Source organism: Pseudopodoces humilis, chromosome 1 (genome assembly GCF_049639895.1).
Source record: "Pseudopodoces humilis isolate 2021_Gansu_Grassland_sample_001 chromosome 1, ASM4963989v1, whole genome shotgun sequence".
Taxonomy (NCBI): domain Eukaryota; kingdom Metazoa; phylum Chordata; class Aves; order Passeriformes; family Paridae; genus Pseudopodoces; species Pseudopodoces humilis.
Genome location: NC_142200.1, coordinates 112,699,951 through 112,727,825, shown reverse-complemented (window position 1 = coordinate 112,727,825; position 27,875 = coordinate 112,699,951). Strand labels below are relative to the sequence as shown.

Sequence of the window (27,875 nt, the reverse complement as noted above, 5' to 3'; positions counted from 1 at the left end):
CTTGAGGTAAAAATGCATTTTAAAAGCATTTAAAATATTTTTAAAATATTTAATTTTTTTAGCTTTTAAAATTTAATTTGTACATACAGATAGACCTTAATTTAGTTCTACTCTTTTTTATTCAATTTTTTCTTCAATTTATGTCAGAACTAATTTTTTTCCCGATTTTTTCTTCAATTTATGTCACAGAACAATAAGGAAATCACTGCCTGATTCACTCAGCAGGCAGATATGTGTAGATAACTCTCTATTGAAAAGAAAATTAAAACAATATGGCTGGAAATCTATATCACTATTCACTCTACTACTTGTCATAGTCTATTTAACTTTTAGTTCCTGGGCTATTTGTTGTTTTGGGGGAGGGGGCCTCCCCTTTAAATATGATTTTTTGTACTGTACTTTAAAATAAACTTCTATTCATAAAAAATTCCCAGGAACTGTTGGCACTTTCATTGTGCAATGATAATAGAGGGAGCTACCTGTAATAAACTGGCTTTTTCAGCATTCCTTTCTTTGATAAAACCAGCTTTGCTATTGCATATATTCCATTTGCCTGGAAACAGAAAAAAGTTAGCATTAATAGTGCCCCTTTACATGCAAACCACAAATGAAAATCAATGTTCAGATAAAACAGAAACTAATACCAATGGACAAGTTGTCAACATCCTATTGTACACCTAAAATACAAGCTTAAATGTGTATAAGAACCAAATCATTGTTACATTTTAACTGATACCACAAAGAGAGCCGGTGAGCAGATAAAGCAATGCTTTTATCTCTAGAGGTGAAGGAAATTGCAGCAATAGATCTCCTGTCACCATGTGGCACCATATTTTGAATTGTCAGGAACAAAATTCAGGTCTCAATAAAAATAAATTGGAGAAACACCAAAAGTGATAGCTTGAAAAGTCCATCCGTGCCTTCAGTAGGATTTTGTGAAAACCGTACTGATTTCAGCTTCTATTTCCATGCAACCATGTGTCCTCCACTATTCTATCCACTTTGTAGGTCTGATAGATGGGCATTGGTAGATTTAGTTGGAGTAGTGCTGACAGTTACTTGACAAGTCTCCATCTCCCTGATGGAGACTCCTCTCTAGAACAGTTGAAAGGAATAGGTGCCAGCCCCGCAGAGGCCCTTCTGCAGTTCCTGATGTTTTCTTCAACTGTTCATGAAGGTAGAATTAAGCTTAGACCATGGTTAAGCTTAGGTTTTGGGCTGTGCAGTAGAGCCATCGAGTCAAACACATTCTGTCTGCTCCAGAATTACTGCAGACCGCTGCCAAAGCTGTGACAAGGACAGAAGACATTAATACTTCATGCTTTGCTTCTTTCTAACAAAAGAATACTTTCTGAAAATACGTGCTGGTATCACACATCTGCAAATAAACAAATCCAATTTGATTCTCCTACTCCCTAAAGCAGGTATAAAAATTTACAATTTTTCAATATTTTGAATCCTTTTGCACAACTGTATGTAAAGACAACAGAATATTAGACCTTATAAATATTAGACTGATATACCTGCTTGAAGTGAGAAAATACTTTCTTGTATCTCATCAGGACTCAGCTCATCTGACAAATAAAGATCCTGGATTCTCCCTGCAGCATTTGCACCAGAGAAACTTCCAACTGAAGAGTGTTCAGATTCTTGCCCTAAAAGAAAAAAACAAAACAAAGTTCAAGTTGCATTGTTGAACATGGCTTAATATGTCTTTGTTAAAGACACATTCACAAAGTTCTGAAAGTTTGCATGTTTTCACTAAATTAGCTAATACACTTTGAAAAAAGCAAACAAGCCTTTAAACAGGAAATTCCTTTACCATGTTCATCACTTATATTCACAATTCTAGCTCACTAAATAGGTGTCTGATTAATAGGAAAACTAACCAGACAGTAGTGCCATATTTATGACTTAAATAAATAGTCGTTATTTAGTTTATACACAGAAAATATGAAAAACATCTTAGGATAACAATGAAATATGAAAGACTGGAAAATAATAGCGTTCCTTCATTACGTTCTAAATAGCCTTTTAAATTCTCTTGGCATCACATACAGCTGAACAAGCCAAAGATGCTATTTGATAAAACAGGGCTTGGTCAAATGCATCTTAAAAGAGCAAACAGTTTTGTACAATTACCACAATGTTGAGGACTGAAAACCTACCCCTGTAATATATGAAGGAGCTACTTGATACCCCAGATCCAAACTTCCACACTAGTCTTAGGATCTTTACAGACCTGTACCAGAATCCAAACTATACTCCATAGAAGTTTGATGTGATCAGAATGGAGTCAAGTGAGCAAGACTGGAACTCCTTTATACATTTTTATTTGCTCTTTGACTTGTGATTCTGCACAAAGAAGTCATAGCAACTCTGCTGTGAGCCTAAAAAAAAATCAGCACAACAATATAAAATAAATAAAATAAAAGTTATTTTAACAATAACTCCATCATTACTTTATATTGTCAGTTAGCAAAGGGAAAAAAACACAGGAAGTTTAAAAAAGAAGTTAAAGAAAACAAAGTCAGTGTAACCTGGTTAAAGTCACTGTTCAAAAAATAAAAGATGACAATCAAAAAATAAAGGATGACAATGTCCAAACTTTCACAAGGGATGAAATTATATTTACATTTATTTATTTATATTTATTTACATTGAATTCAACTGTCAGCAGAGGCAACCAGGCATACCCAGCCAGGATGGGAGGTGGGCAGGTGGGCTGCAGTCATCCATGGTACCACCTTCTCATTAATGGCATTAGTACTAAGAGTACAAGTTCATGCAATCAGTGCTAAAGTCCACCTGTGGAACACAAACAATCTAGCTCCACAGAAAGCACAGAAATGCATGATTCTTCTCCAGTTTAGTTTGAGTGTTGTGTTTAGAAAGTGATGGGCCATATCCTTTAAAAGGTTTATATAAGACTCATTAACTGCAATGAAGGTGGACTTCCTATAGAAAATATGGGTAAGGATATCCATTTCCACTTTGAGCAAAGAAGCTCCATGCGTAGTTAATGAAACATGTGAATTCAGATTCATATCTGAATTTAAAATAATCCTTAAATGTAATTTAATTTCATCATCTTCCTGTCTACATTCAAATTCTCTTACATCTAACTTTTGATTTACATATAACCTAAATAATTTTCAAACCCAGAAACTAAATAAAATCTTTTCATATATTAATTTTCTCTATTCTTAGTCACATGTAAGGTCATTTATATGTGTGAAATAGTTAAGCATGAGATTTTAAAAACCTCTTCAGAATTCTAAAGGTGATAAGTGATATATTATCAAATTTGAAAGTCTTTTGAAAGATCAGTTTCTCACTCAAATTCAGTAATGCTTTGTTAACAGTCTTAGCTGGGATAATTAAACAATTGAAGGAACACTGAACCAGGCCTCCTGAAATAAAAACTTAATATTCAGCTTATATTTAACAGCACAGTAATTTAAGATCATGCCTGTATTTCTGTTCATGATTTATATCTAAGTAAACTCCATATTTGTCAAGATTCTCTAAAAATAGTTTGTCTGATATGATATGACCACAATTGCCATTCTTTTTCTGCAGCATGAGAGAATCATGAAACCTGACTTACACTGATTTTGATCTCAACTGTATCTCAGTTTAGCTGCAAACCAGAAATAGTTAAGTATAGATTCTTCGACCAATGGCAATCTATAGCAAGGGATGTCTGGGTTGACACAGAATATTTACACAGAGAATACTTTATAAGTGAAAAACCACAGCAGAAATTTGTGTAAGAAAATTTTAAAATATATTTACATTTTAAAAGTATATAAAACATTTTGAATCATAGTAATGTGTAGCTCAGGACACATAAGCACTACTTTTTATATGAACAAATGTTTACATTCTATTTATATCAAACAGCCAATCATACATCAGACCAATTAACTTACAGAGAAGAAATTATTTTTATTATACTACTAATACATCTGTAAAAGATTATCTTACCTTACAAGCCTGACAAAGTAAGGAATTTAGTCCCACCTAGGTCAAATCTGAAAACCATGCATTATTCCATAAAGTAGCTAATTAAACAAAATTAGCAATTTTATAGAGAACTTACTTTATGTGCTCCACTTGCTATAACCCGTTCTATTTGATTTTTAAAAGTAGCAAGCTTTTGAAAAAAGGAAGACACATAAATTGACTCTTTCTCACTAATATTTTCATTTTACCAGTGAGATAACAGAGTAAAATACTGTATAAGTTCTTTGAACCATAAGTAGCTCATTTTACTCTTTTATTTCAATGCACAAAAAGATACTAATTTCCTAAAAAAATACTACTTATGTAGAAAAACAAGCTGTTCTTTTCTACAGGAATTTTAGCTTTCACAAGTGTGATGATGCCTACATTGAATATAATAGTATCTTAATGACATCCTCAAGTATTTTTAACATTTTAAGCTTCACACAAAAAGCTGTGAGTAGCCTTATCATTTCTGTTATCAGCTATTGCACTTAAATGTCATGTTGACCAACTTGTCTACATTGTGCTGCTCTTCTCCATAATTAAGATAATGATTTGCTACTGTTTCCATATACTGCAAGTAGGGGAGGAAAAATAAAGGATACCATTAGGAAAAAGAGTTTGAAGACTTCATAATCCTAGACTGTTCTGCACAGGTGGAGCCTGTAGGTGGTGCATCTGTTTCATGAAAAAATATTCTGCAATGCAATAGTAGTGTAGCCTCAAGGTTTAAACCTGCTTCAACATTTAAAAAAACCCATTTATGCAGTATACTTTTCCCTTTGCAAAGTCATTTGCTACAGTGCAGGGTGACTTTTCTCATCTCCCTTCAAAAGTCTACAGTTTCTTTTGACTGAACCAATTGTGTTGACTTTTCTAATTCTCCCACTTCAGGAGGCATTTCTTAAATCTCCTAACCAGAAGACCTAGATAAATGCAGCTAGATTATAGGACAGTTGTTTTGAAAACTAGTGAAAAAACCCACACCAACTGCTCATGGGAAAATTGAGGAACAGAGTCACTTCTCCCCATAAACCAAGAATATCTGGGCACTGCTTTTTACAGTATATATCATTCTAATCATAATAAACTGACATGCAACATAATGGACAAAGGTACTATGGGGATTTACCTAGTAAACTTCAGTGCACAAAATACACTTATGCAAAAATATGGGTGCCACAGAAGTAAAAATAGCTATATTTAAAATATTTTTTGAATTATCATAATATATTCTGGCTTTCAAAAACTCTAATTCCATTATGCTGGGAATAAATTGTTACTTAGTTAAAATGTTCTTGAAATAGGATTGTACTTCCATATAGAACTTCCTCCTTTATATTTCTCCATATGATTCTCCAGCATAAGACATGTCAGAAAACACAAATCAGGTTTGCAGAATGTGTCCAGGGGCAGTAATCCTGCATAAAATACCAGTAATGGAATCACTATTTCCACTGCCTGTTCAAAGTATATATCCTCATTTCCCTATTTAAAATAAACCTGAAATTAGACATCTTTGCCACATGTTTTTTAGTTGTTATTTTAACTGAGAGGACAAAATTTGTTTAGATAGGTTTCTTGGAAACAGAAGAAGTGTATGGGTCATGGTAGTTCTCTTCCCATTTCATCATCTGTAGTTGGGAATGACGCCAATAGCTAAAAATACTTCCATAAAAATAAATGTTTTACAAACAGATACTAACAAACTCTCAGCACTTCTATGCCAATATTCTGCCCAAAGTAATATAATTTTTCATTTTGATTCCATAATTGGCCACTTCAGAAGAACACAAAACTATCATGGAAAGAAAACAGCAACCGTATACCTGCGTGCAAAATTTGCAGGACAGATTTTAAAGTGGCCTGAAGGTATTCCCTTGGTGGACAGCCATTCCCTGAGCCTGGTTAACATTTGAGAGCCACTTCCACTGCAGTTACATTTGCAACACACATTGCTAGATACACCAGGGTATAATCCAGCTTATCTACATATCTACTAATTTATGCTTGTTTCATCAACCTTGCCTGGGTGCTTTCATTCTAAACATAAGAGGCTTCTTTTGCCATATCACTATCACAAGGAACCACCAAAGAAAACCAAAATATAAGCCAAGTATGTCAGAATGTACAAACAGAACTTGGGAAATCACAGTGTAAGTTATTCTTAGATTTTTGGCAAAGGAAGCTGAGACACTGACCTCCCACTGGTGAGTACTGAGTTCACATGCAAAAAAGAGATACCAGATTTAAAAATCACTTAAATGATCTGTTTTAAACTCACTATCATTTAGATAATCAAAGAAGAGATCCCTAGTTCCCCACTTGGTTCTGAATAAAGGTCCAAGAAAACTATGTGGTGTTTTTAGATTCCTCTGTAAATTCTAGAAGTTATACATTAATACCTTTCAACGCTCTAGGATTCCTTCTTTAAACTTCTGTACCACTTAAGGGTTTTTTATAAAATGTATTTGGGCTTTAAAAAGGAAAATACAATGCACTGCAAAAGAATATAGTAAAAAAACCCTGAAAAAAGCATCTTTTTTTCCACAAAAATATCTTTCTCTGCCCTCTGTATTTTTTTAAGGTCTTGTACTTTTTCCTCACATAAATGAGAGCAACATAAGAAATTTACCTCTCCAATCCTGTTACACTCAGAAATACAAATAAATACAAACAAGCAACATCAACTCATCTGAATTTTATGGAAGCCACTGGCCTCTCTCTATAAAGGCAGCAGTCCATAAAATACAAATAGAATCAGTGAAATTGATTAGAAAAGCAAATCATAGATTACAGACACCATATACAGATAAATTATCAAGAAAACATAGCAGTTAAAATTTTGGTCATCCAAATTTTGCCATATACCCAGTACTTCATTTTTCTGTCCCACTAACCTGAGCATTGCTCCTCAAAGCCAACACACAAGTGGTTGTTCAAAACTGAGGTTATGAAGTGCTGCTGGTAATTTCCACAGAAAGGTGAATTGTTGTAACAATATGGGATATTATGCATGCATCTTGTTTCTTTGGGAGAAACAAGATTTCTTTCTTGGCCTTCTTATGGAAGGCAAGAAAAAGTGGCCCTCCTTCTTGTTTATGAATGTGCTTCATATACTGACCTGCAGGTAACTCTCCTTAACTAAAGTTGTAAAGATATCTTGAAACAGCTGGTGCTTGGGATGTTTGCTAAAATTTCTCTCATTCTTGTAGGTCATGCTGATAAGGAAGAAAAAAAGAAAAATGGCGAATTGCAAATTAGCTTGCCACAAGACAGTTTTACACTGCTACAATTTAACAATAGCAGCAAAAACTAAGAAATGTCATATCAGCATTTACCACAGAATAACATGATTTCAGATTGCCAGCCATTAACAGTCTGTCTCGTGCATAATTTGGGACTATCAGAATGGTATAACTTTTCCAAATAAAGCAATTATCACTATTTAAAATGAGTTTATTAACTCTCACCAGTATACTCTGTTGACTGGGAAAACTTGAAACTTACAAAGGCAGGAACATAAACAGTAAGGTTTAAAAATTAAAAATATGTCATTCTCATCTCAAATACTGGATTAACATGAAAAGTGCAAGTAACAGACATATGTAAAAATACAAATGCCTTCAACACCTCAACAAAGTGATACTCTTAAATACATAAAGATGTTCAGAGATACAAGAGTGTCATCATCAGCTTTTTTTAAATTATTTTTACCTAAATTTTTCAAGCCCAACAGCTTCTGTTGATTCTTGCCATTGACCACTGGACTTTTGTTAATTGCTTTTGACATTTTGCCAAGTTCTTGTCACACTGGTTTGACCACTTTCAATGTATATAAGCTGGAACGAAGGATGGAAGGGATAATAGTCATGAGGCAAGCACTGCATTTTAAGTTTTAGGAGAATATTATCAGGCAAAAGTACCTTTTCTCAAGTTCTGACTTGAACTTTGGACATTAAACTTGCCATTATAGAATACACACACCCCCTCTGCAAAACAACACAGATGGGGTAGAAAACTGGTGCAAAGCAAGACTGGAAAACAAGTACAGAGAGGTAAGAAAAAGGTGAAGAACGGTGTCTTTTAAAATTCATGATAGCAAGCTTGACAAAATTTGCAACACATGCTCAGTATCCATGCTTCTTACCTGTCCCAATTCCATAATTGCATAGCCTTCACATTCTTTTTAGGTTGTACAACTCACATGTTTCAGCTTTCTGCTCAGAAGTAATTCCAGGCCTCTAACCAGGTAGAAAGTACATAACTCCTACCTCACATGGATGAATCCTTTAGTCATTTTGTCATATCTTTTTACAGCATTGAAAGGGAGAAAATGTGATTCCAAAGACTCACACCCATCATCATGTGTTGGTTTTCTTTGCTTCAAATGGCAAATACAAGCTTCACTAAGTGAGTTGAGGTGAAGAAGATTTGACTTTCTCCTGTAAGCTGGTATTTATGCCATGGATATTTTTAGCTGAAGTGTTATTCTTCAAAGACAAATTGTTTACGGTTAAAATGCTGATCTTACTTTATATTCTTTACCACTCTCCCCCATGCTGTTACTCACACATCTTTAAGCCTACCTTCATGTGACACTGTGAAAGGGCACAGAGGAAAACTAATCTGCTAGGCTACTTTACTATATGCAACCATAGCTGGATAAAATCTGCTCAAGATACAAAATAAAGCAATTTTTTCCTGTTAAAATAAAAAAAATATGATATAGTAGAATGGGAAGAGGATTGGTTTCATTCTTTTACCCATTCTAAACGTGATTTGTCCCACATAGAAGGTCTAACATTGACAAGAAAAAAAAAAAAGAGACAAGAAGAAAGATATCCACTACTCAAGATTTTGCTAACATGTTTTAATCATTACAGAATGCAATGTTCTAAGCATATGCCAGAATCCATAATCACCATTAATTATAATTCTAAAGCACATTTAATAGCAGTTATTGAAAAATACCTCTTGGTTCTTTGACTGAACACTTGAGAGACTGAAGGCTTTTTAGATCAGAATAATCCCTAGGAAAAAAAACACAACAGTGTATGTTAATAGTTACATTAAAGTATTTCCATAAGTGTAATGAACGTCAACAAGCAACAAAGCTACTGACAGAAAATAAAGTTTTCTAGCGTTGCCTGGTGTCCACATGTTGCACACAGAAGAATTTACAGCTTCTCCATCATGCTTTAAATCAACAAAGGTGTAAATAAACTTTGTGACCAGAGTAACAGTTGTCATGTTTATACTGCATTTCAAATTGAAGCATTCTGCTTTGGCAGCCAGTGCAAATTCCACATGAGTCCTGCTGAAGTTCAAAGTAAAATGTCAGATATTATACCTCCTAGAGATCCCAGGAGGCTTTTTGTCTTTTGCTTTTTCTGTGCTCCTCAGCTTTTTGTCCTGATCAGGCATTGTGTATCACTACTATTATCATTATGGGGCTAAAAAATAATTTCCTTAAAAATAAAGTAGATAGAAAGAATTGTATCACTGTAGCAAGAGGAACACATTTACTTAGAGAACCAACTGATACTGCTTTTAGGGAAAAAAAACAGCTTTGCCATTTTCTCAGCATGAAACCTTGGGCATTATATCAGGTTATCCTCTGAAATTCCAGACATTAATAAGAAAACTATTAACCCAACATACAGAAACCTTGGTTTTACAACACATGTGTAGACAATACTGTCTTGCTTTTTCAAGTATTTTTTATTAGGATTTTTCCTCCTCTTTCATCTTCTTGCCATTATTTCTCTCTGTGAATTGGCTGGTTATGTTACAGCAGTGCTTACAGGCCAATATCAAGGTTGTTAACAACAAGCTGTTGTCCAGACAACAGAGAATATAATAGTTATATCATCCAAATAATCAAGTCAAAGGAAGGGTAGAAAAAGGAGGAATCTGAAAAAAAAATTAGACACAGCGAGTTGAGAGAGGTGATTCTCTCTCTCTACTCCACTCTTCTGAGACCCCCACCTAGATTACTGCATCCAGCTCTGGGGTCCCCATCAAAAGGACAACAGGGACCTGTTGGAATGAGTCCAGAGGAGGGCAACAAAGAGGATCAGAGGGCTGGAGCAACTTCTCTCTGCTGAGAGAAGCTGAGAGAGGTAGGGTTGTTCAGCCTGGAGAAAAGAAGGCTCCAGTGGGATATCAAGCAGCAATCCCATACCTAAAAGGGCCTACAAAAGAGTTGGAGAGGGACTTTTACACCAGCCTGTGGTGTTAGGACAAGGGATGATGACTTTATGCTAAAAGAATTCAGGTTTTGATTACTTAATAGAAGGAAATTCTTTACTGTGAAGGTGATAAGGCAGTGGAACAGGTTGCCCAAAGAAGTTGTGGACACCCCATCCATGGAAGTGTTGAAGGTCAGGTTGGATGGGGCTGTGATCAGCTTAGTATATCACGACAGGTGCCTCTGCCATGGCTTGGAACTTGATGATCTTAAGGTTCCTTCAACCCAAACCATTCTATCACACAGTCTGCCAAAGAACAACAAAAATTTGCATCAGTTTAAAATCTAGGTCTTCTGAATGCCTTATACCAAACCTACCTGTTGTCCTTGCAGTGGGACACACAGCTTCTTTCCAGAGATGAGCAGAACTATACAGCATGGCCTCATCAGGGACATAACCACACATCAAATTCCTGCAGAAAAACATTCAGTCTATAGGTCTGACCTCCCACAAAAGCCCTGAGCTAGTCATTTGCACAGTACACAGCACCTGTCACTGAAAATCTTCTGAAGCCCTCGAAGCATACAGAAAGACCTGGAAAGAGGATATTCAACAGGAATCTCTTGCTGCAACAAAAGCAGCTGTATTGATGCAGAACCTCCTCTGAGTGAAAAAAAGAGAAGGGTCAGGCACAGGCTGGGGCTGTCGAATTATCCTACAGCTGTAGCATATTGGAGAGCACTTTCAATTTAAAAACCAAGGATATAATACCACTGCTTGATCCTTTCTACCTAATTTACTGTTCACTGGACTGTTTGGATGTTTCTTTTGGTGTGTCTTTAACAGAATTTTCTGTAACGAAACTGATGGCCTCCTTTTCTTGCTGTGCAGTGTAGAATTCCTCTGCTACTGATTTTTATTTCTCCTCTTCATAAAGGCAAAGAAGAAGGAGCAAACTGGTCATGAAACAAAAGCATTGAAAATTACCAGAAGCTGCTCCTTCCCAAATGAACATCAGAGTCATTTTTCCAGTTATACAATCTCACATCATTTTTCCAGTTATACAATCACAGAACTACCCAAAATGCAACTGTTGACAGTATGAACTCGTGCACTCTATTAAATCCCTCTCGGAAGTGGCCTGTAAGCCCAGTTCATCCGTGTCTAGTCTTTTAAACAAACCTTTATCCTACCACAGGGAATCATTGATCTGCATCCACAAGAAACTTCTCTGCTCTCTTCCATGCATCTGCCCAAGAAGATTACTAAAAAACAGCTCAGAAAACTTCTGTGGCACCAGTTATTACCAGGGAAGAAATATAAACAGGATTTGTTCTACCACTCAGCAGACAAAACTACTGAGTTCAGACTAAACTGAATGCAGTTTGCTCAAAGCATTTATTTCCTTTGCTTGAAGAACATTAAAAGTTAAGAGAAGCCACATACATTGCTAAGCACATTAAGAATTCTCGGGAGTAAAAATTTCCATGTATTGTTTCAGTGATATTCTTATATCATCTCCCCAACCCCAACCTTGTGGGATAGTACTGAGGCATGACATGTTGCAATAAGCACCTCACATCTGCACAGTAGGAAATACTGTGAAACTCAAATTGTCTACTTGACCATGAGTATGTGTGCATAAAGAACAGATTCCAACGAATTAAACACCAGCCAAACCACACACAAATAACTTGTCCATGAGCAAACAGAGTTAAGCATTAAAGTTTTCAGCATCCTGTGAAATTCTTGGGTTAAATCTCCAAACCAGAAACAGCAGGTTTCCCAGTATGGCTACAATTTCCAGAACTGTTAGGTCTTTGTGATTATTTAGAACATTTTACAACTGTCAATCAACCTTGCTTTAGGGCTGCCATTCCAATTCTTTTGCTGTTTGCTCTACCTTGATGAAGATGAAACAGAGTAATAGAAGATAAATATTTTAAAGGTTTGTTGCCATTACAGATCTAAAAGTTCCTATGCATAATCGAACCTGATAAACATAAAGCCAAACTCCCTTCACTGCTGCCGAGAATGAAGGGACACTGGTCTCTCAAGGATACAGCCCTCACCCAGCTCTGAGGACTCACCCTGAGGTTACCTCTCTCTTTCCTAGAGGCCAACAAGTCACCACAGGTCAGGAAGCCCTTCAAGAAAGAGGCCAGCTCTGGTCACCAACTGACCCTGCACTGACCTCTTTAGTCTGTCAACCCAATATAATCTCAGATGCACAGCTCACTGGATTGGGAAACCCGATTCAGGTTACAAATAATCTCTTCTACTTTAGCCCTGATTATCTTGTCTCCAAAGTACTTCTACTGTACGAGGGCAGGGACAACATGCAGAAAGGAGGATTTATTCATGCAATTTAGTGTTATGCCCTTCACCTAACTACAGAGATTAAACTAAATAATTAACAGTCAGCTGCCAGTGAAAATGGCTTTCCTCATTCCTTCCCTTCCCCTTTGGCTAGCAATTCTTCTCTACCTGTTCAGCGAATCTGATCCAAACCTGAGCCAGTTTAGAGAGCTAAACACACAGAAAAAATACACTTTCCTTTGCATTGTTACTTTCCTACCAATTTAGCTCGGTTACAGTGGCCTGATGAGTGTCTCTGCTGACAGGGCAGGAATGCAGAGGTGTAAATGGAGGGAGAAGAGCAGAAAGCCCTTCAATCAGTAGCCAGTCATTAAATCAGGTAGGTATTAGTAGCACCATGTCCTGAGTGAGGGGTAGACAAACGAAAACAACTCCATTGTCTTTCTATCATCCAGAAACATGACAGAAAACAGACATTAATATTCCCTTACTTGTTCTCATAGTTATTTGACTTTCTTGAATTCACTGAGTAAGTTCCCACCTCGTATTTCTTCTTTACTTATGCCAGTAGAAATTTCCATGGAGCCAGGCTATTCACTGTCCTCACAACTATCCTCCTGCTATGACACCAGTCATAAGGAATGTATAAGAAACACACCAAACAACACTCAGTTGTGCCAGATAAAAACTGAAATCAGACAACTATTAAATAACAGAGACATGTTAAAAGAAAAATGTCTTTACAGCACAGTCTCATTTAATTCCATTTAAGACAATGAAATTAGAGCCATAGTAATGCTCTTCATTTTAATTGAGGATAATTACATTTAATTAGTTTTGTTGATTTAATTACATAGGAAGAGAGATGCATTCTGACAGCACTGGAATGAAGGCTAGGACAAGAAATGCTCCAAGAACCCTGTCAGAAATGAAAGAATCCACATGATGAGAAACAGGAGACAAAGAAATTCCCCCAGACTTGATCTGTGGACCAGTGTAGTATCTGTCCCAGATGACATAAGCACATAAGCTTCAGAAGGTAAAAACAAGACCCCAAACAAACAAAACCACAAAGTAGCATTGGAGGATTAATCAACCCCCACTGATTGCAGTGTAACGGTCTCTTCAACAATAAGATGTCTCACATTCCTTATAATCTTTAGTAGCAATAACGACTGGATATGGAGTTTGTAAGCCAACTAGTTGCTTGATTTTCTCCTAAACTCCTTTCTTAATTCCTCCAGTGGCCAAATTCCACTGTCTAATCATACAAAGGATAACAGGCTTAAGGTGGATAAAGAACCAGTAGATACGTTTGCTTTAATGCGACTTTTGATGCTGTTCCTAGATAGGAATGTATCTAATATCAGAATCTGGGTCAGATGAAGGTCAGGTGAAAATTCACTCCTTTAAAAGAGCAGTTAGAAACATATTATTGTCAAACATAAATGGATTTCAAACATGGCCAAAATGAATGCAAAGGAAGCATCAAAGGCAATGAAAAATTCCCAAAAGGTATTTTTATTTATCCAGTCTGTTGGAAAAAAAGGGTATTCTGGCTGACTTCCCCTCTTGTTCTCAAAGAGCATGGCACTCATAATAGATCCTCAGTGGTAGTCTGTTAGTCTAGGAAATTGTATTGAAGAACCCACAGAGTCAATGTTTGAAGAATAGTTCTTTCATTTTATTAACTGAATCAATATGGAAACTTATTTTGTGTGGTTGTTACACACAAAAACTTCCACAAACATATATGTCTCAATCTTTAATAACTTCTTTAGAGATTTTCTAAAAGTTAACAAGTATAAGGTTCTTCCTATTTTCCTTACAAATGAAAACATTTAAGCTACTGCTGTTTTGGGGTTGTTTGTCTTTTGCTGGATTTTGTTTTCTCTGTACCACCTCAATCCATAACTGGCCAGGCCTATTCTCAGATTGCTGGGTCCACCCAAATGGCAGTCTCTTGGTTAATTCCCAGAGCATAACTTTCCTCTCTTTCCTCTGTACAGTTTGCGTAAATCCACCCTGTTAAACAGCAGTTCACATACGGAAGTAAAAAACAAAACAAAACCAAACCCCAAATACACCCCCCCGAAAAAAACAAACAAAACAAAACCGCCCAAGACACCAAAAGAAAATTAACTAATAGGGGATTTCTGAGGTTTAGTAAGCAGCTCAATTCAGTATCAACTCGAGAATATAACACGTAGCTCTTTGACCTTCACCCTCTCCACTCTCACTACCAAGCAGACCTTTGCAGGGAATTATACCGCTATCACTTAGAGCCTTTGGGAATCACGAGATTATTCAATGCCTACTGAAAGCTCAGAGCTGGTGAAGTGCAGGGCTGTGGAGCACGTCATGAAGTGGAACGGGAGGAGCACGGGGACATAGCATCGCCATCCCTATCCTTCCCTGCCCTCGACAGGACTCGCCACCCGTTGCCTTGAGTTTCCCGGGGTTCCCGTCCCGTCCCTCCCGCTCCCCGCGGTGCCTCAGCGCCCCGCCCCGCCCCCTCCGCGGCGCGCGCCCGCCTCCGCTCCGCGGCCCGGCTACGGCGGGCCCCTTAAACCAATCGCCTCCCCTCTTCTTGGCCCGCCGGCCAATCGCGAGCCGCCGTGCTGCGCAGTGGGCACCGCTTCCGCCCGGCACCGTTGCCATGAGCACGGGGACGCCCCGGCTGGGCCCGCCCCGCAGGGCCCGACCCCAGCCCGGGGCAATAAAAACAGAAGTGGCCTGAATGGAGTCCAGGAGATTGTTTATTGCTTTTACCAACTTTCTGAAACGTTACAAAAGATATTTTTATTCTAGCAGTAATTAAAACAACACAAAGGCTGAATCTTTCACATTAAAGACAAGTCTGAGAGTTGTGTTTTCTGTATAAACTGAATATTGATTCTACAGTTGGAATAATGTTTTCATTTGCTTTGGATTTGTTTATAAAGTAAGAAAATGTCACTGTAATTAGAAAAGCAGTCATAAAAAATTCGAACCATACAGTATGCAATCACATTTCAAATAAACAGTATTAAAATCAAAACTGCAGTTCAGCTGCAAAAGCTGAACCTGGAAGACACCTTTGCACAGGAGTATCAGTAACAATAGAAAGGAAATTACTAGAAATTATGTGTCTTTCCAATAAAATCATTTAGAAAAGTATCAATTTTCAAACTCATTCATTATTCCAAATAAATGTCAACAGATACTAAATTGAATATTAAAGAGTTTTTAGGTAAAGTTCAATGCCAACTACAAAGTCCTCTAAGTCTTCACTAAAAACATTATAAAATAAAACTGACAAACTTACTGAGCAGTTTGCTTTATTTATAGCACTACACTTATGCTGACTCAAAGCTGTGTGCATCCATAATCTTAAAATTTGCCATAAAATAAATTACTGTTGGTATAACAAAGTATTTCCCACTTTTTACTGTACTTGATAATTTTGTCCTAGATGAGTAATTAAAACATTACTAATCATACGAAAGCAAAAAGAAAACTAAGCTCGCTGTGGTGCTCGCCTGCCAGATTACATTCGTGAACTGAGAGTCATGAACCATTTACTTTATGATTTACAGAATCTATGTACAAGACAAACCCTTGAGAGCGGTGCAGGCTCTGCGATGTGACACCCATTTGTTACAGAAATATTTTACAGCCTGTCGAACCTGCCTTTGCAAAGGGCATGAATTAGGAAGTGACCGTATAAGGACAGAGATGCAGGTGAAGCTAATGGTAACTTATGGGAGAACTTGTATTAAATGAAGAAAAAATGGCCAAGATACTTGGTTGAAAAATATTCCAAAACCATTAGGGCACCAAGTTCTACCCTGACAGGTTTATGATGACAAACTTGGCAATTTGGAACATTTCACTGAACAACTGTATAAAATATTATGATATAGCTGCAAAATTAATCTAGGAGGAAACTGTTGTTAACTTGGGCATATGTAAACAGAATGAAAAACGTGTCACTATAATACATACGAAAATAGTAAGAATGAGTTCTCTAGAATATAATTTAAACACAAAACTGCGTTTTAAATGATACATTTTAGATGATAATTTAAATGGAGTGGTCAAAATTAAGACCTACATTTAATGTAAACATTAATATTTATAAATAAATTAGAAAAAAAAGAAAAAAGGAAAAACAAGAGAAAAAAAATGAAAGAGGGACTTCCTGAGGTGGCTCTGCAGCCAGGTACACAGTAGCACTAAGCTCCATTCCAGGAAACCAAGGCATCTATAAAAAGTGCAGGGCTGTTTATTTTCCTCTAAAACTGTTGGAATGGAAATCCATTGGCGTTGTTTTTACAGGGCCTAAGCCCTATGGAAAAAAAAAATCAGTGCACAGCAATTATCACTGCTCTTTTGCATCCATTAAGGCAAAACACGTATCTACATACAATAAACTACATCCTTAGCTGTCTTACTTTAATACTCAGTGTGATTTTAAAGCAGAGAAGTTGTAAAATGAGCTGTGAATCACTTAATCACACATTAGCAACAGAGATTTATGCACTTAATACCAGAACGTCTGCTGTTCATATGGCAACAAAGTGCAAGTGTAACTATTGCCCAACAACACTGGAACCAAAGATCACTGTCAACTGGTTTGCCAAGTCATGATATTTCTGGCACTGACTAAAATAGCTACATAATTAAATAAATACTGTGATTAGACTTGTGGGGCTTTGGTTTTGTTTCCTTTCAACTTCACTCAAAATATACCCACTTCCTGTAATATTGACCAAAACTTAATCATTCTGAAGTAGAAGCCAAATGCAAGGTGTGCAGCATCATGGAACCCTGATTTCCATCATTAAAGTGTCAGAAATCCAAGAGGCTTCTAGTAATTTTTTGGGTCTTTGGAAACTGTTGCAGGACTGTGAACACGAAATGTAAAATACTACTGAGAGGACAGAAGTACTGTATTGTGGATGAAGCTACATAAAATGCTCAAAACATCTCTTCCCTTCTTGATTCAGAGCAAGAGGTACTTAGTAGTCAACCACTGACATGCAGATAGTGGTGTTTGGGTTTTTTTTTAAATAATGTAGAAAGTTTTCAGAGACCATCTGTTATAGCTTCATTGTTATCTCAGTTTGATCAGAGGGACCATGTGTTATTTTCTAAAAGAGCACAAAGTCAAACTAAGGCACAAGCTACACTATTTACCTAAGAATGCAGGTCATTAAACAGTATTGGTCAAACTGGTAATGCAGACCTCTTTTGCTTTGCCACTGACCTTAGCCCACTATGACAGTTTGGATACCATTATTCATATTGCTGTACACTACAATTTCCTTTCTTTAAACTGTCTTCTTAGAAATCAGTAAAATTAAAAAAGGAAAGGAAAAAAATGTTAAATAATTGCATTACATTTAAAGGGAACAGTAACAGTCCATGTAATGTAAATATTTTTTATAATTGTTTCTATTTATTCTCACTGATTGCTTTATTTTTGTAATATACAATTACCCTCTCTACAGGTGACACTTGGCTGAAGAGCACCAAAATTCCACCTCAAGTGGCAGTTTCAGATAAAGTCTGCCCTCCTCCAGAATCAGCTCCTTTTGCAATTATTGAGAATTTTATCACTTGGTCCATGGTAAAACTCCCAACTCCGCCAAAAGCAGAATTAAACAAACAGCATCTTCTAATATTAAATGAGCACAGATTCTAATTAAAGCCATTGTAATGCATCCAGAAATGGCTAGTGGCAATTCAGAATGTAAAGAGATAATGTTGGAAATTAAAGCCCAAAAAAACTAAGACATAAGGCAAAAAAATATTAAGAATGGAAACTGCGTGGGTGATCAAGATTTTCATTTATACATAAAATTCTCATTATTTCAAATATTATAATGCTAAACACTAGAACTCAAAAACGTAAGTACAATAAATGTACTGACTGCATCTTTATCCATGGAGTCCCCAAAAAATCCCATTTACTTTAATAAATGAATATTTATTTTTTCAATTCATCTGACATGATAGAAATTTATACTAATTAAAATAAATAAAGTGTTTAAAAATAAGTTGGTGTGCTATCATATATGCCCTTTACAACAGAGAGGATCAGAACTGTACATACAAATACCACAAGCAATTAGTAATCCATAAAATAATACTGATCATAAACCTATTCCAGAATTGAGCTACAACTAATTTAATCAAATACACAGTAAATTAAAAAATTTATTAACCAAGAAATATATTTGATGAAGATATGAAATACCCTTAGAGCTGAGTAAATCAGACACTGAAAATCTATGGGAAAAAACATAAGCAAAAATAGGAAGAAAAGAATTCAAGAGTATTGACGTGGTAAGTACTTATAATTTCCTATAGACCAATTGCTGCCTGTAAACCCAATTTATATTGTGTAAACGTGGAGTGTCCAGAATGGCAAATACTGACTTGGGATTGTAACTACCATTACTGCACTCATACTGCTACTGGACAATAATGAAAATGCAAGGGAATTCAAAAAAACAAAGAAAGCAGCACACCAGGGAATTTAAATACATTTTAAGGCTTAACTAACCACCTGACTTAGGGCTCTAGGCCACTTCTGTAGAGTAGGAAAGACAGAATCCAGAAAACACTAACATGGAGTGGAGACATAAAACACAGTAGTTCTTGTCAACAGCACAGTAACATTTGTTCTATGAAACCACAAAAGAAGTATACCCTGCAAAAACAAACACTAATTGCCTGCATGGAAAACAAAACTTCTGTAGCGTACATTATAAACAGAGGTATTGCAAAATTTTAAGCAATGTGGACCAGTAATCATCAGCAAAAGCTGATGTAACTTTTATGCACATATTGATTATTGAAAATAATAAGCATTCATTACAGTCTTCCTATTTAAAAATGAAAATAGAATTTCCAATAAAATAAATAGCTGAAGTGTGATTACCACTCATCTTTGCTGGAAAAATCTTCACATTATGCAAGCATATCTACAGTGCCCTAAACAACGGCAGAAATTAAATATATGTTGCTCCTTAAACTGGAAATCACACTTCCATGGCATAATATCCTACAGTGATATATATACACACAAATACACACAATTCCCATTGGTTCCATTCTATAAAGATGTTTCAGCATCCACGTATCTCACAACATGTGAATTTTCCACTTCTATTTTCACACTTTCTGGTTTTTCAGGGCTGTTTGAAAACAAAGAAGAAAATATAAGGTCTGGCTCACTTTAGGAATGATTAAATTTCAAATGTTTTATACTTCACAATGAACACTAAAAGTTTTTACATAAGGATGATGTATGATGATGTATTATGACACGGCATTTCTATTACATTTTAGTAATTGTTAAATACTATTCACAGGAACAGTACAAACTTGAAAGAGAGAAAACCAGTATCTCATTCATAAATACATATTCAATTCCACTGCTTTGATTGATTTGAAACTGTTAATGAAAAAATCTTTAAAAACAAACCAACCAACCAACCTCCAATACAGCCTGCAAAACTCTCTACATAAAAATACTCAAATATACAAAAAAATAACAAGCAGTATTACTAATACTTCTTTATTCTTGGGCAGGGAAACCATCTGTTCACAAGAATGGGAGGATATTTCCATTTGTTTAAAAACCACACTTCCAACAACAGCAGAGGACAGTAAGAAACCTGTGCAAGTGTCCATTAAGTGAAGCAGAAGACCCTAAAGGCAAGTAAGTGGCATCTGAACAACTGACACTCCTAGGGACACCAACACTGAACTGTGCCTAACTGAAGGACAATAAGGAATGTCCCAAGGTAGTTGGAAGTCCCTAGAAGATGAAATGGAACAGTATAAGAGAGGGAGGATAAGTTTCAAAAGAGATGACACCTCTGTATAGTTGCTCTTTAAGGAAAAAAAAATATTAGAAATTCATGCAAAGAGAAAAATTCTGTATCTCCTTAGAAAATACAAGTGGTACTGGGACTCCACAGAGTCTGTAAACTACAATAAATGGCTGAGGTAGACAGAAAAAGCAATCTGGATCAATTTAGAAAAGGAAAAAAATAGAAATTTATCTTTTAAAAAATATATTATTTTTAAGAAATCATGCCAACCCACAAAACATGCCATCTGGAATTATAGAAGACACACCTCCTTTGAATTGCATTAGTATTTGAATATAAATCTGAAAAAAGCAGTGCCTACAGAACCATTTTTACCACAGCACTAAATGTTTGTCTGTACCACGAGATGAAGACAGTTATGCAGAAAAACCTTAGTAGAACTGAAATGAGTAATTTACTGGAAATTACTTTTGAATGACCAGAAATGACACCTCTGAATCTCAACGGGAGGCAAAGAAAGTGTAGCAAATACCTCAAAACAACAACCAATTGATTTAAGGCTCAAGAAGTCTGCCTTTCAACATTTTCCAGATTAATGTAATATCAGACTGCCTGTTAAAAAGCTGCTTTCTGGCACCATTGGTTTTTATTTTCCATTTGTAGTTTTACCAAGTTTCCTACCAAGATGCATTTTTTACTGTACTAAGCTCAAGCAGGGTATGTTATGGAATCCAAGGGAAATGTCTTAGAGCAAAACGCAGTAAATAGATGGAATAATGAATACAAGGCTAAGCAAAACAAAAAACACTGCAAATTGGTCAGAAGTCTGATTTTATAGAATTGCATATAATTCCATATTAACTTAACCTACTCAAAAAACAGGAGAGTGGGAGATGAAACAGTACTAACTAATAACTGCCTGAAAACCAAACCTAAACATCTTAATTCTTCTGGAAAAAGAAATACAGGCTTTCAAAATATGTCTCCTAAAGCCTTAAACACCCAATGGCTATCAGATAATGCACTAGAATCATCCACAAATTCTGTAATGGCCTTTTGAGAATTTAGAATTTAAGAAAGGAAAAAATCTATTAAATAAGGAAGGTATACTGACACACATACTCTCTTATCTCTTTAATACCTCTATTAATTGTCTTCTTGATGGTTTTGCTCATGTGGTACTCAAGTTTTTGAAATGTTTTAATTAAACATGTGCTTAACATTTTTTAAATGTTTAAACAATACAGACTAGACATTCACTGGAAATGATGCCTGCACTCATGAGTCTCTTAAGCTTTTCCAATATACCTCAAAGTTCTTTTGGTCTCCTTTACCCTTGGTTGACCTGCTGTCTGGCCAAAACAAAGCATATTTCCATGCCTAGTTTGGAGCAATGCATGTGGACAGACGGTATACAAGTGCTAGATCACTACTGGTGTTTCCAGCAGTACCTGAGATGGGCTTGGACAGAGCCATGAACAGAGTAGGAACATGCCAGCCCTGGACAGAGCATGAACACTCCCTCCTTACAATGAACACTTCTACTGAGATGTAATTTTATACAAAACCTGACAATTCTGTGTTTCTGAAATATGCCTTCCTCTGACAGAATTGGCTAAAAGGGATCAACCAATAGAAGATGTACACAACAGACAACAGGATTGCTTAGGTTTAGTTTTCTGAGGCAAACATGCCCATTCTCCCCTTTCCTACATAAAAACTACTAAGCTATAGCTGCATGGATGTGGAGCAGTCCACAGATACCAGTCCCTATAAATTACAAGCCTTTCAGGAAGCAGGGGATATTCTGCATAAATATTCATGTTTTGGCTTGTTTCCCTAGACAGATTCAGCCAGACAGTAAAGAAATTAGGATAGAACAGCAGAGTGATTCATCACACTCAGCCTTTGTTCTTTGACGGGGAGCTCACAGAGGAGAAAGACTACTGGCCAGCATAGAAGATGCATGTCATCTCAGAGGGAATGTTCACAGTCTGAGGACCCATAATCTGTCCATGGACGTCATTCAAGTATATTTCATATTCAGTGAAGATAGTATTTGAGACAGGTTTAATTTTTAGATATTAAAAATCAGTCAAGGAAAAGCAATCCAAGCAATGCACTCACCCACAAAAACAGGGCAGATCCTAGAGCAGTACAAAACAACAATGAAAGTGCTGGACTTACCTTTTATTCCCAGTGGAATTTGTATTATTGAGGATCAAACCACTCCCATGCTCATGTACACTCTAGTATTTAGAAATCCTAAGCTCATCAGAGTAGTAAACACTTGTATTAAAAAAATAAATTGTAATTTTAAAATTACTATTTAAAACAATGCACTTAATAAAAGAGTAGTGAAATAATTCCTTATAGAAACTGATAAACTTCAGAGTAAAGAGAAAAAATTAAATTCAAGTTCTTCTAAAGTAAGAAGTCAGTAACTCAGATTTATGAACCACATACTCATATTTTATGATACATTTCAATAAATACAAGTACAGCTGCTAAAGACCAGACAATAGTTAGAAAAGGCGTGAGTAATTATAGCTACCTCAGGTTAGCTCTGGTTACTTTGGCATTCTCAGTACTCATGGCAAGAGCCTTCCACTGTGCAGTTTTGGCCATTTCGTCTGATATGTTTACAACTGAGGGATCAATGCTAAAGAACAAACATACTTTCTGGTTAGTATTCAGTTCCTTGCAATACTGCTATACTTACTGTCACTCATCATTTACATCAGTTGTGCCTTCTTTCAATATTTACACAGCCACAAATTATCTCTTAAAAGTAATCTCTTAAAAGTATACTTCAACAAAAACCTGAAAATTTAACTCAATAGCACTATCATAATTACATAGCATCTCAAAACAGTTTTTCACATAAATACCAGTAAGATATTGAGAATACTTGAGAGGTAACCCATATCTAATTTCAGGAAAATTATTTTGCATGCCCAGAAATAATGAACTGAATCACACTGTTGTGCTAAGGCTTTCATGAATCAGTCAATCTAAGAATCTTCTAGGAAATAATCAAGGGCAAAAGAGCACAGGTTAATAAAATTTTTAAAAATCAGGTGATATTTGAAACTATTAAAAATCTAGAAATTTCAATTATCTTGACAGATTTTTTTTTTCCTCTAAAGCCTTATTAGATATTTTGCAAGGTTCTTTTGCCAGATCATCCCCCTCCCAAGTGCTGCAGAAGTTTACCCTCACAGATGGTGAAATTTTAAAGCCTATTTCCGTTTTTGTCCTACACACAGTTACATATTATAGTTACAGCAAACTTAGGTGTTGCCCGTAGGTCTGTTTTCTGTTCTGTTCTGTATGTAAGCTTCAGAATCTACCCCAGGTCATCTGTAAGTTTTTCAAATGGCAGAAAAAACTTTCAAAGCCATTTTTCCTCAGGGATCCCCAGAAGGCATATAAGGCAGCATAATACATACTAAACACACGGACAGAGTTGATGAAATCACAGCTTTATGGTGAGAGCAATTAGCAACTCAAATGTTTTTTAAAAAAGCTTTAGCATTTTCATTACAGTTCCTTAAGTCTTATTAAGCCTGCTCTCAGAATAGACAACAGCACCCAGCAGGAATATCTGTCTCATCCAAATTTCTGTCTGTTCCCAAATCTCATCAGTGCATGCCTGGTACTACCCTAGATCCATAGGAAGGCAAATTTTAACCTAGGAACCATTAGTCTTAGAGAGGAAAAGAAAACTTTTAAGATATTTATCTGTCACATCTTCAGGTTATGTTAGAACAGTTGGGAATACCTGACAACTCAGCTAACTATAACTCCAGTAAGGGAGACACAGCTGAGACAAAATGCCTACCCCAAAGCTGAAAGAGTTTCCATAACTGAAATTCCAGTACTTCCTTTTCTGGAACATTTATCTAACATTTATGTTCAGAAAATAACCTTTTAAAATAAAAAGGGTTGCCTGTAAAATGGGTTCTTTGTACCACAGAAATGACGACTTTAGCCCTCACTTAGGTAAACCAAATAATTACACACTTAGATTTCTTCTGAAAAACCCAAGTGGCTGGCAAACACATGGCTCAACTGATGTTATTAGTTGCTTAATGCTCAGTATTTCATGCACAGTAGCACACAAGTATTCCATAGAAACTGACCACGGACGCTTCTTCACCTTTAGTGCAGCTGGTCGAAATTGAGTCATCTGATCTGTTCAAGATGGTCATGTAAATTTATAATTAAGATGCAGTTTTAAAGAACAACACAATATAGAAATACTAATGTAGCACCACTAGATATATCTTCATATTTCCTAATCACGGCTAAGTTACTAGCTTGGGGGGAAAAATTTATTTCAACTCATATACAACCAACTTAATATAAAGCAAATTACAGCCTCTGATGAAAGAGCTTTTAAACACATGCATTATTTTTTACCTGTACTTCAGGGCTTTTACAGGAAAATCCAGATTTGCTTCTCCATATGCAAGGTGTACACTGTCATTTTCTGAAAACATTCTCTCTGCTTCCTGTAAATTCCAAGTAAGAAGTTTGTCAAATTAATCATGTAGCAGAGAGCACAGTAGTATCTCAAGTTATTCAGTTATTATCTCAAGCTATTCTAGTTATATGACAGGTATTCCAAAGAGGTAAGAGGCACTTCTGTGTAGGTATCACAGCTGAATGCAGGAGACAGAGCTTATGACCTTTCCTCTTAGAAGTGTTTTATTAAGGAAGGGGACATGGGAGACTGGGGAAGGAGGATGTTACAAGCTTCGCAAGGAGTTCATCTAGGTGGTGTATAGCGAGGCACGACTTTTATGGAGAAGTTACAGAAGCTACATTACTGCATTATAGGTAACTAGCACTACTTAAGCTTAATGACTGCTCCACAAACACACAGAGCAAAATGTCCCTGATATTATGAACACTTTTGTGACTAATTTAAGCAGAATTAAGAAATCCTACTCCACCACTTCCCTCTCCTTCTCCTTTCTCTGCATTTTCTTTTCTTGTAATCTGATGAAGGACAAAAAAACCCAACAGTTTTGTGCTAATAGCTGCTTTTTTTCACTTTGCTTGAAAATTTTGATCACAAATAAGAATCATGGTTCATAACAGCATAACTGAAACACTTAATTTGTTAACCACCAGCATCTGTTCTGCTAGTAAAGAAGTTCATCTCATTAGTGAAGAATTTAAAAATGTGTATCAGGTATATAAGGTCATATGCTTAGGTCACATAAAATTCTTTTAAATTGCATAAAGTATTTCCTAGAAATTTACAACATGCTCAGTTTGATTGTTTTCACACCTACTTCTTTCTCTTTTATCTTTTCGTCATCTTCTGTCTTCTTTTTACTTTCTGGCATAAGATCATCAAGCCAGCTAAGCTCTCTTTTGGTGAAACATAAATCCATGAGTTTGCGAATGAACACTAATGCTAGAACCTAAAGGGAACCACAGACAAAATACTTCATATTAAACTACTCAAATGAACAAAAATGCAGAAACATTTTGAGAACACTCAGAAACTGTAACTGAAGCTCTTTTTTCTAGTATTAGATTTTATCTTACCCCAAAGATAAATAATTTCCACTTTCAAGAGCTAATCACAACTGAATTCCTTTTTGTTTCTTTCCCACTCCCTCCTTTCTTAAAAGGCAGCAAACATCTTCTGAAGAGACGCTGAGTAATACTGTAGTAGTCTTGTACAAAAATTATTAACTGGCAAACTAGAAAACTTACCATCATAGGGAAAACAACAGCAGCTGCAGAGGCTTTAATCACCCACAACAGAACTAGACAAGTGAGCTGAACAACTGTAAAGATATGGACCTTCCAGAGTGGCACATAACGTAGATAAATCAGGTCAGGCTGATGTTTGGCAGGCATTCCAAACAGTTTTATACGATCAAAAAACTGCATGGAAAATAAAATCATTCTTAAGTTAATTATTTTTTGCATCTCCTGAAGAAAATAATCCTTTTTAGGGGGCTACAGAATTGTAATATAATCCCAAATAAAATACTAATGAAAGACAGTGAACATTCAAGGGGGTGGAAATAGGGGTTGTTTTGCAGGGGTTTTCTTCCCCCTCTCTCAACAAAAAAGTAAAAAATTCCAGAATATTTCAGAAAATTTGTTTCTTAGGTACACTACTGAAAGAATAAATAAAAGAGAACTGACAAGTGAAGACAGTATTGTAAGAACCAATACCCAAACATGGCGCTCAGGAAATTATCCTACATGCTATTCAGACAATATGGTACAACTTTATTTTAGCTCACATAATGTAGGGTGTTACAGTTTCCTTTTCATTCAGTGTTAAACAAAAGCGAACTGCTCATTAACATCAGACTTTACCTGAATGCCTTTTAATGAAGATACTCCCATGTAAAGAAAGACACCATACAGAACTGGCATTGGAATAAACTAGGGAGGAAAAAACACCCAGTTAAAAGTGGTATCAACATGACATAAGACAGCAGTCCGTATCAGTGAAAGGCACAGACCAAGCTATTTTTCACTTTATATTTTACTTAAGTGAAATGGGGGCCTCTATTTAAAAGAATACATATGTATTATTGAGCAGCAAAATAATCTAGAACAAGGCTATCACCAGGATAAAAAAGTAATTCTGCATTGACTGCCCATTCTTTCAATTTTGTAGGTTGTAACCAAAATTTCTACTCATGCTAAATATAGTGCTTTATGTTGCTATTTGATAGGAACTAAGTCGAGACTACTGTATTCTGTACAACTTCATGAAACTGCAGTATTAAGTTTTCCTTTTGAACACTTGCGTATCTGGAGCAGACAATACAAAACCCTCACGATACCTACTGAGCTATTAAAATCTGCTAATCATTCAAAGCAAAGTTTTGCTCCAGGAAGAAGAAAACTTTAAAGCTTATTAAACATAATGTTTATAACAATTTAAATTGTAAGATATAATAGACAGCTTATATAATTTTGTACAGTGTGACTTTATATTTTTATATAATTTAAAGTTTATTAAGATAATGAAGTTGTCCACTGATTTCAATGGCACTTGCATCAAACCTCTGCAGTGAAGCCTTCTTTGCTCTTGAATTCATTAAGCATCCAAGTAACGGACAGCCAAGACACAACGTGAAATCTTAATAAAAACTTCTGCTATCAAGACTGAACAAAAACCTTTATTTAAACAGTGCGAAATAAAACTATGCCTTAGGGATTAATTTGTGTGTGTGTGTGTGTGGCTAGTGTCTTCACTGTAAATTCTGTAATTCGATATAGTATCTTCTACTGCATTAAATCAGTATAAATCCACACATGGAACAAAAGCACAGCAACTGGCAGATGCAAGGCTTTGTTCTCCTTATTTCTTTTGCACAATAACAGTCATTCACACTGATAAAGTAAACCATTTCTTAAAGAGCAAAGAGTAATAATTCCATTCCAATTACCCTGAGTCGATAGAACAAAAAGTATTTGTTTCTAAGAAAAAAAAAGTTAAAATATGTGGTTTAAAACACTTTGCTTCAGCAAA

General features: G+C 35.9%; 2 protein-coding genes across 16 annotated transcripts in view; both read right to left on the bottom strand.

The window, feature by feature from the left end:
* Nucleotides 1–9,438, bottom strand: part of NEK10 (NIMA related kinase 10) — a 65,737-nt gene extending 56,299 nt beyond the window's left edge. Inside the window, 4 exon segments of the mRNA XM_088054230.1 lie at nt 480–553; nt 1,524–1,655; nt 8,986–9,044; nt 9,365–9,438. Coding sequence (XP_087910356.1) covers nt 480–553; nt 1,524–1,655; nt 8,986–9,044; nt 9,365–9,438 — 339 coding nt within the window.
* A 5,827-nt stretch (nt 9,439–15,265) lies between these two features.
* The window catches only part of SLC4A7 (solute carrier family 4 member 7), a 93,611-nt gene continuing 81,001 nt past the window's right edge, over nt 15,266–27,875 (bottom strand). For 12 of the 15 annotated variants that reach the window (XM_088052281.1, XM_014248511.2, XM_088052326.1 and 9 more), the window contains 6 exons: nt 26,708–26,776; nt 26,090–26,263; nt 25,660–25,791; nt 24,779–24,870; nt 22,908–23,015; nt 15,266–19,711 (listed from right to left, as the gene is read on the bottom strand). In XM_088052281.1, coding sequence (XP_087908407.1) covers nt 19,630–19,711; nt 22,908–23,015; nt 24,779–24,870; nt 25,660–25,791; nt 26,090–26,263; nt 26,708–26,776 — 657 coding nt within the window. In that variant the 3' untranslated portion in view covers nt 15,266–19,629. Of the gene's footprint in view, nt 19,712–22,907; nt 23,016–24,498; nt 24,551–24,778; nt 24,871–25,659; nt 25,792–26,089; nt 26,264–26,707; nt 26,777–27,875 lie in introns of all 15 variants that reach the window. The other 3 variants (XR_015772071.1, XM_088052325.1, XM_088052316.1) reach the window with 3 other exon arrangements.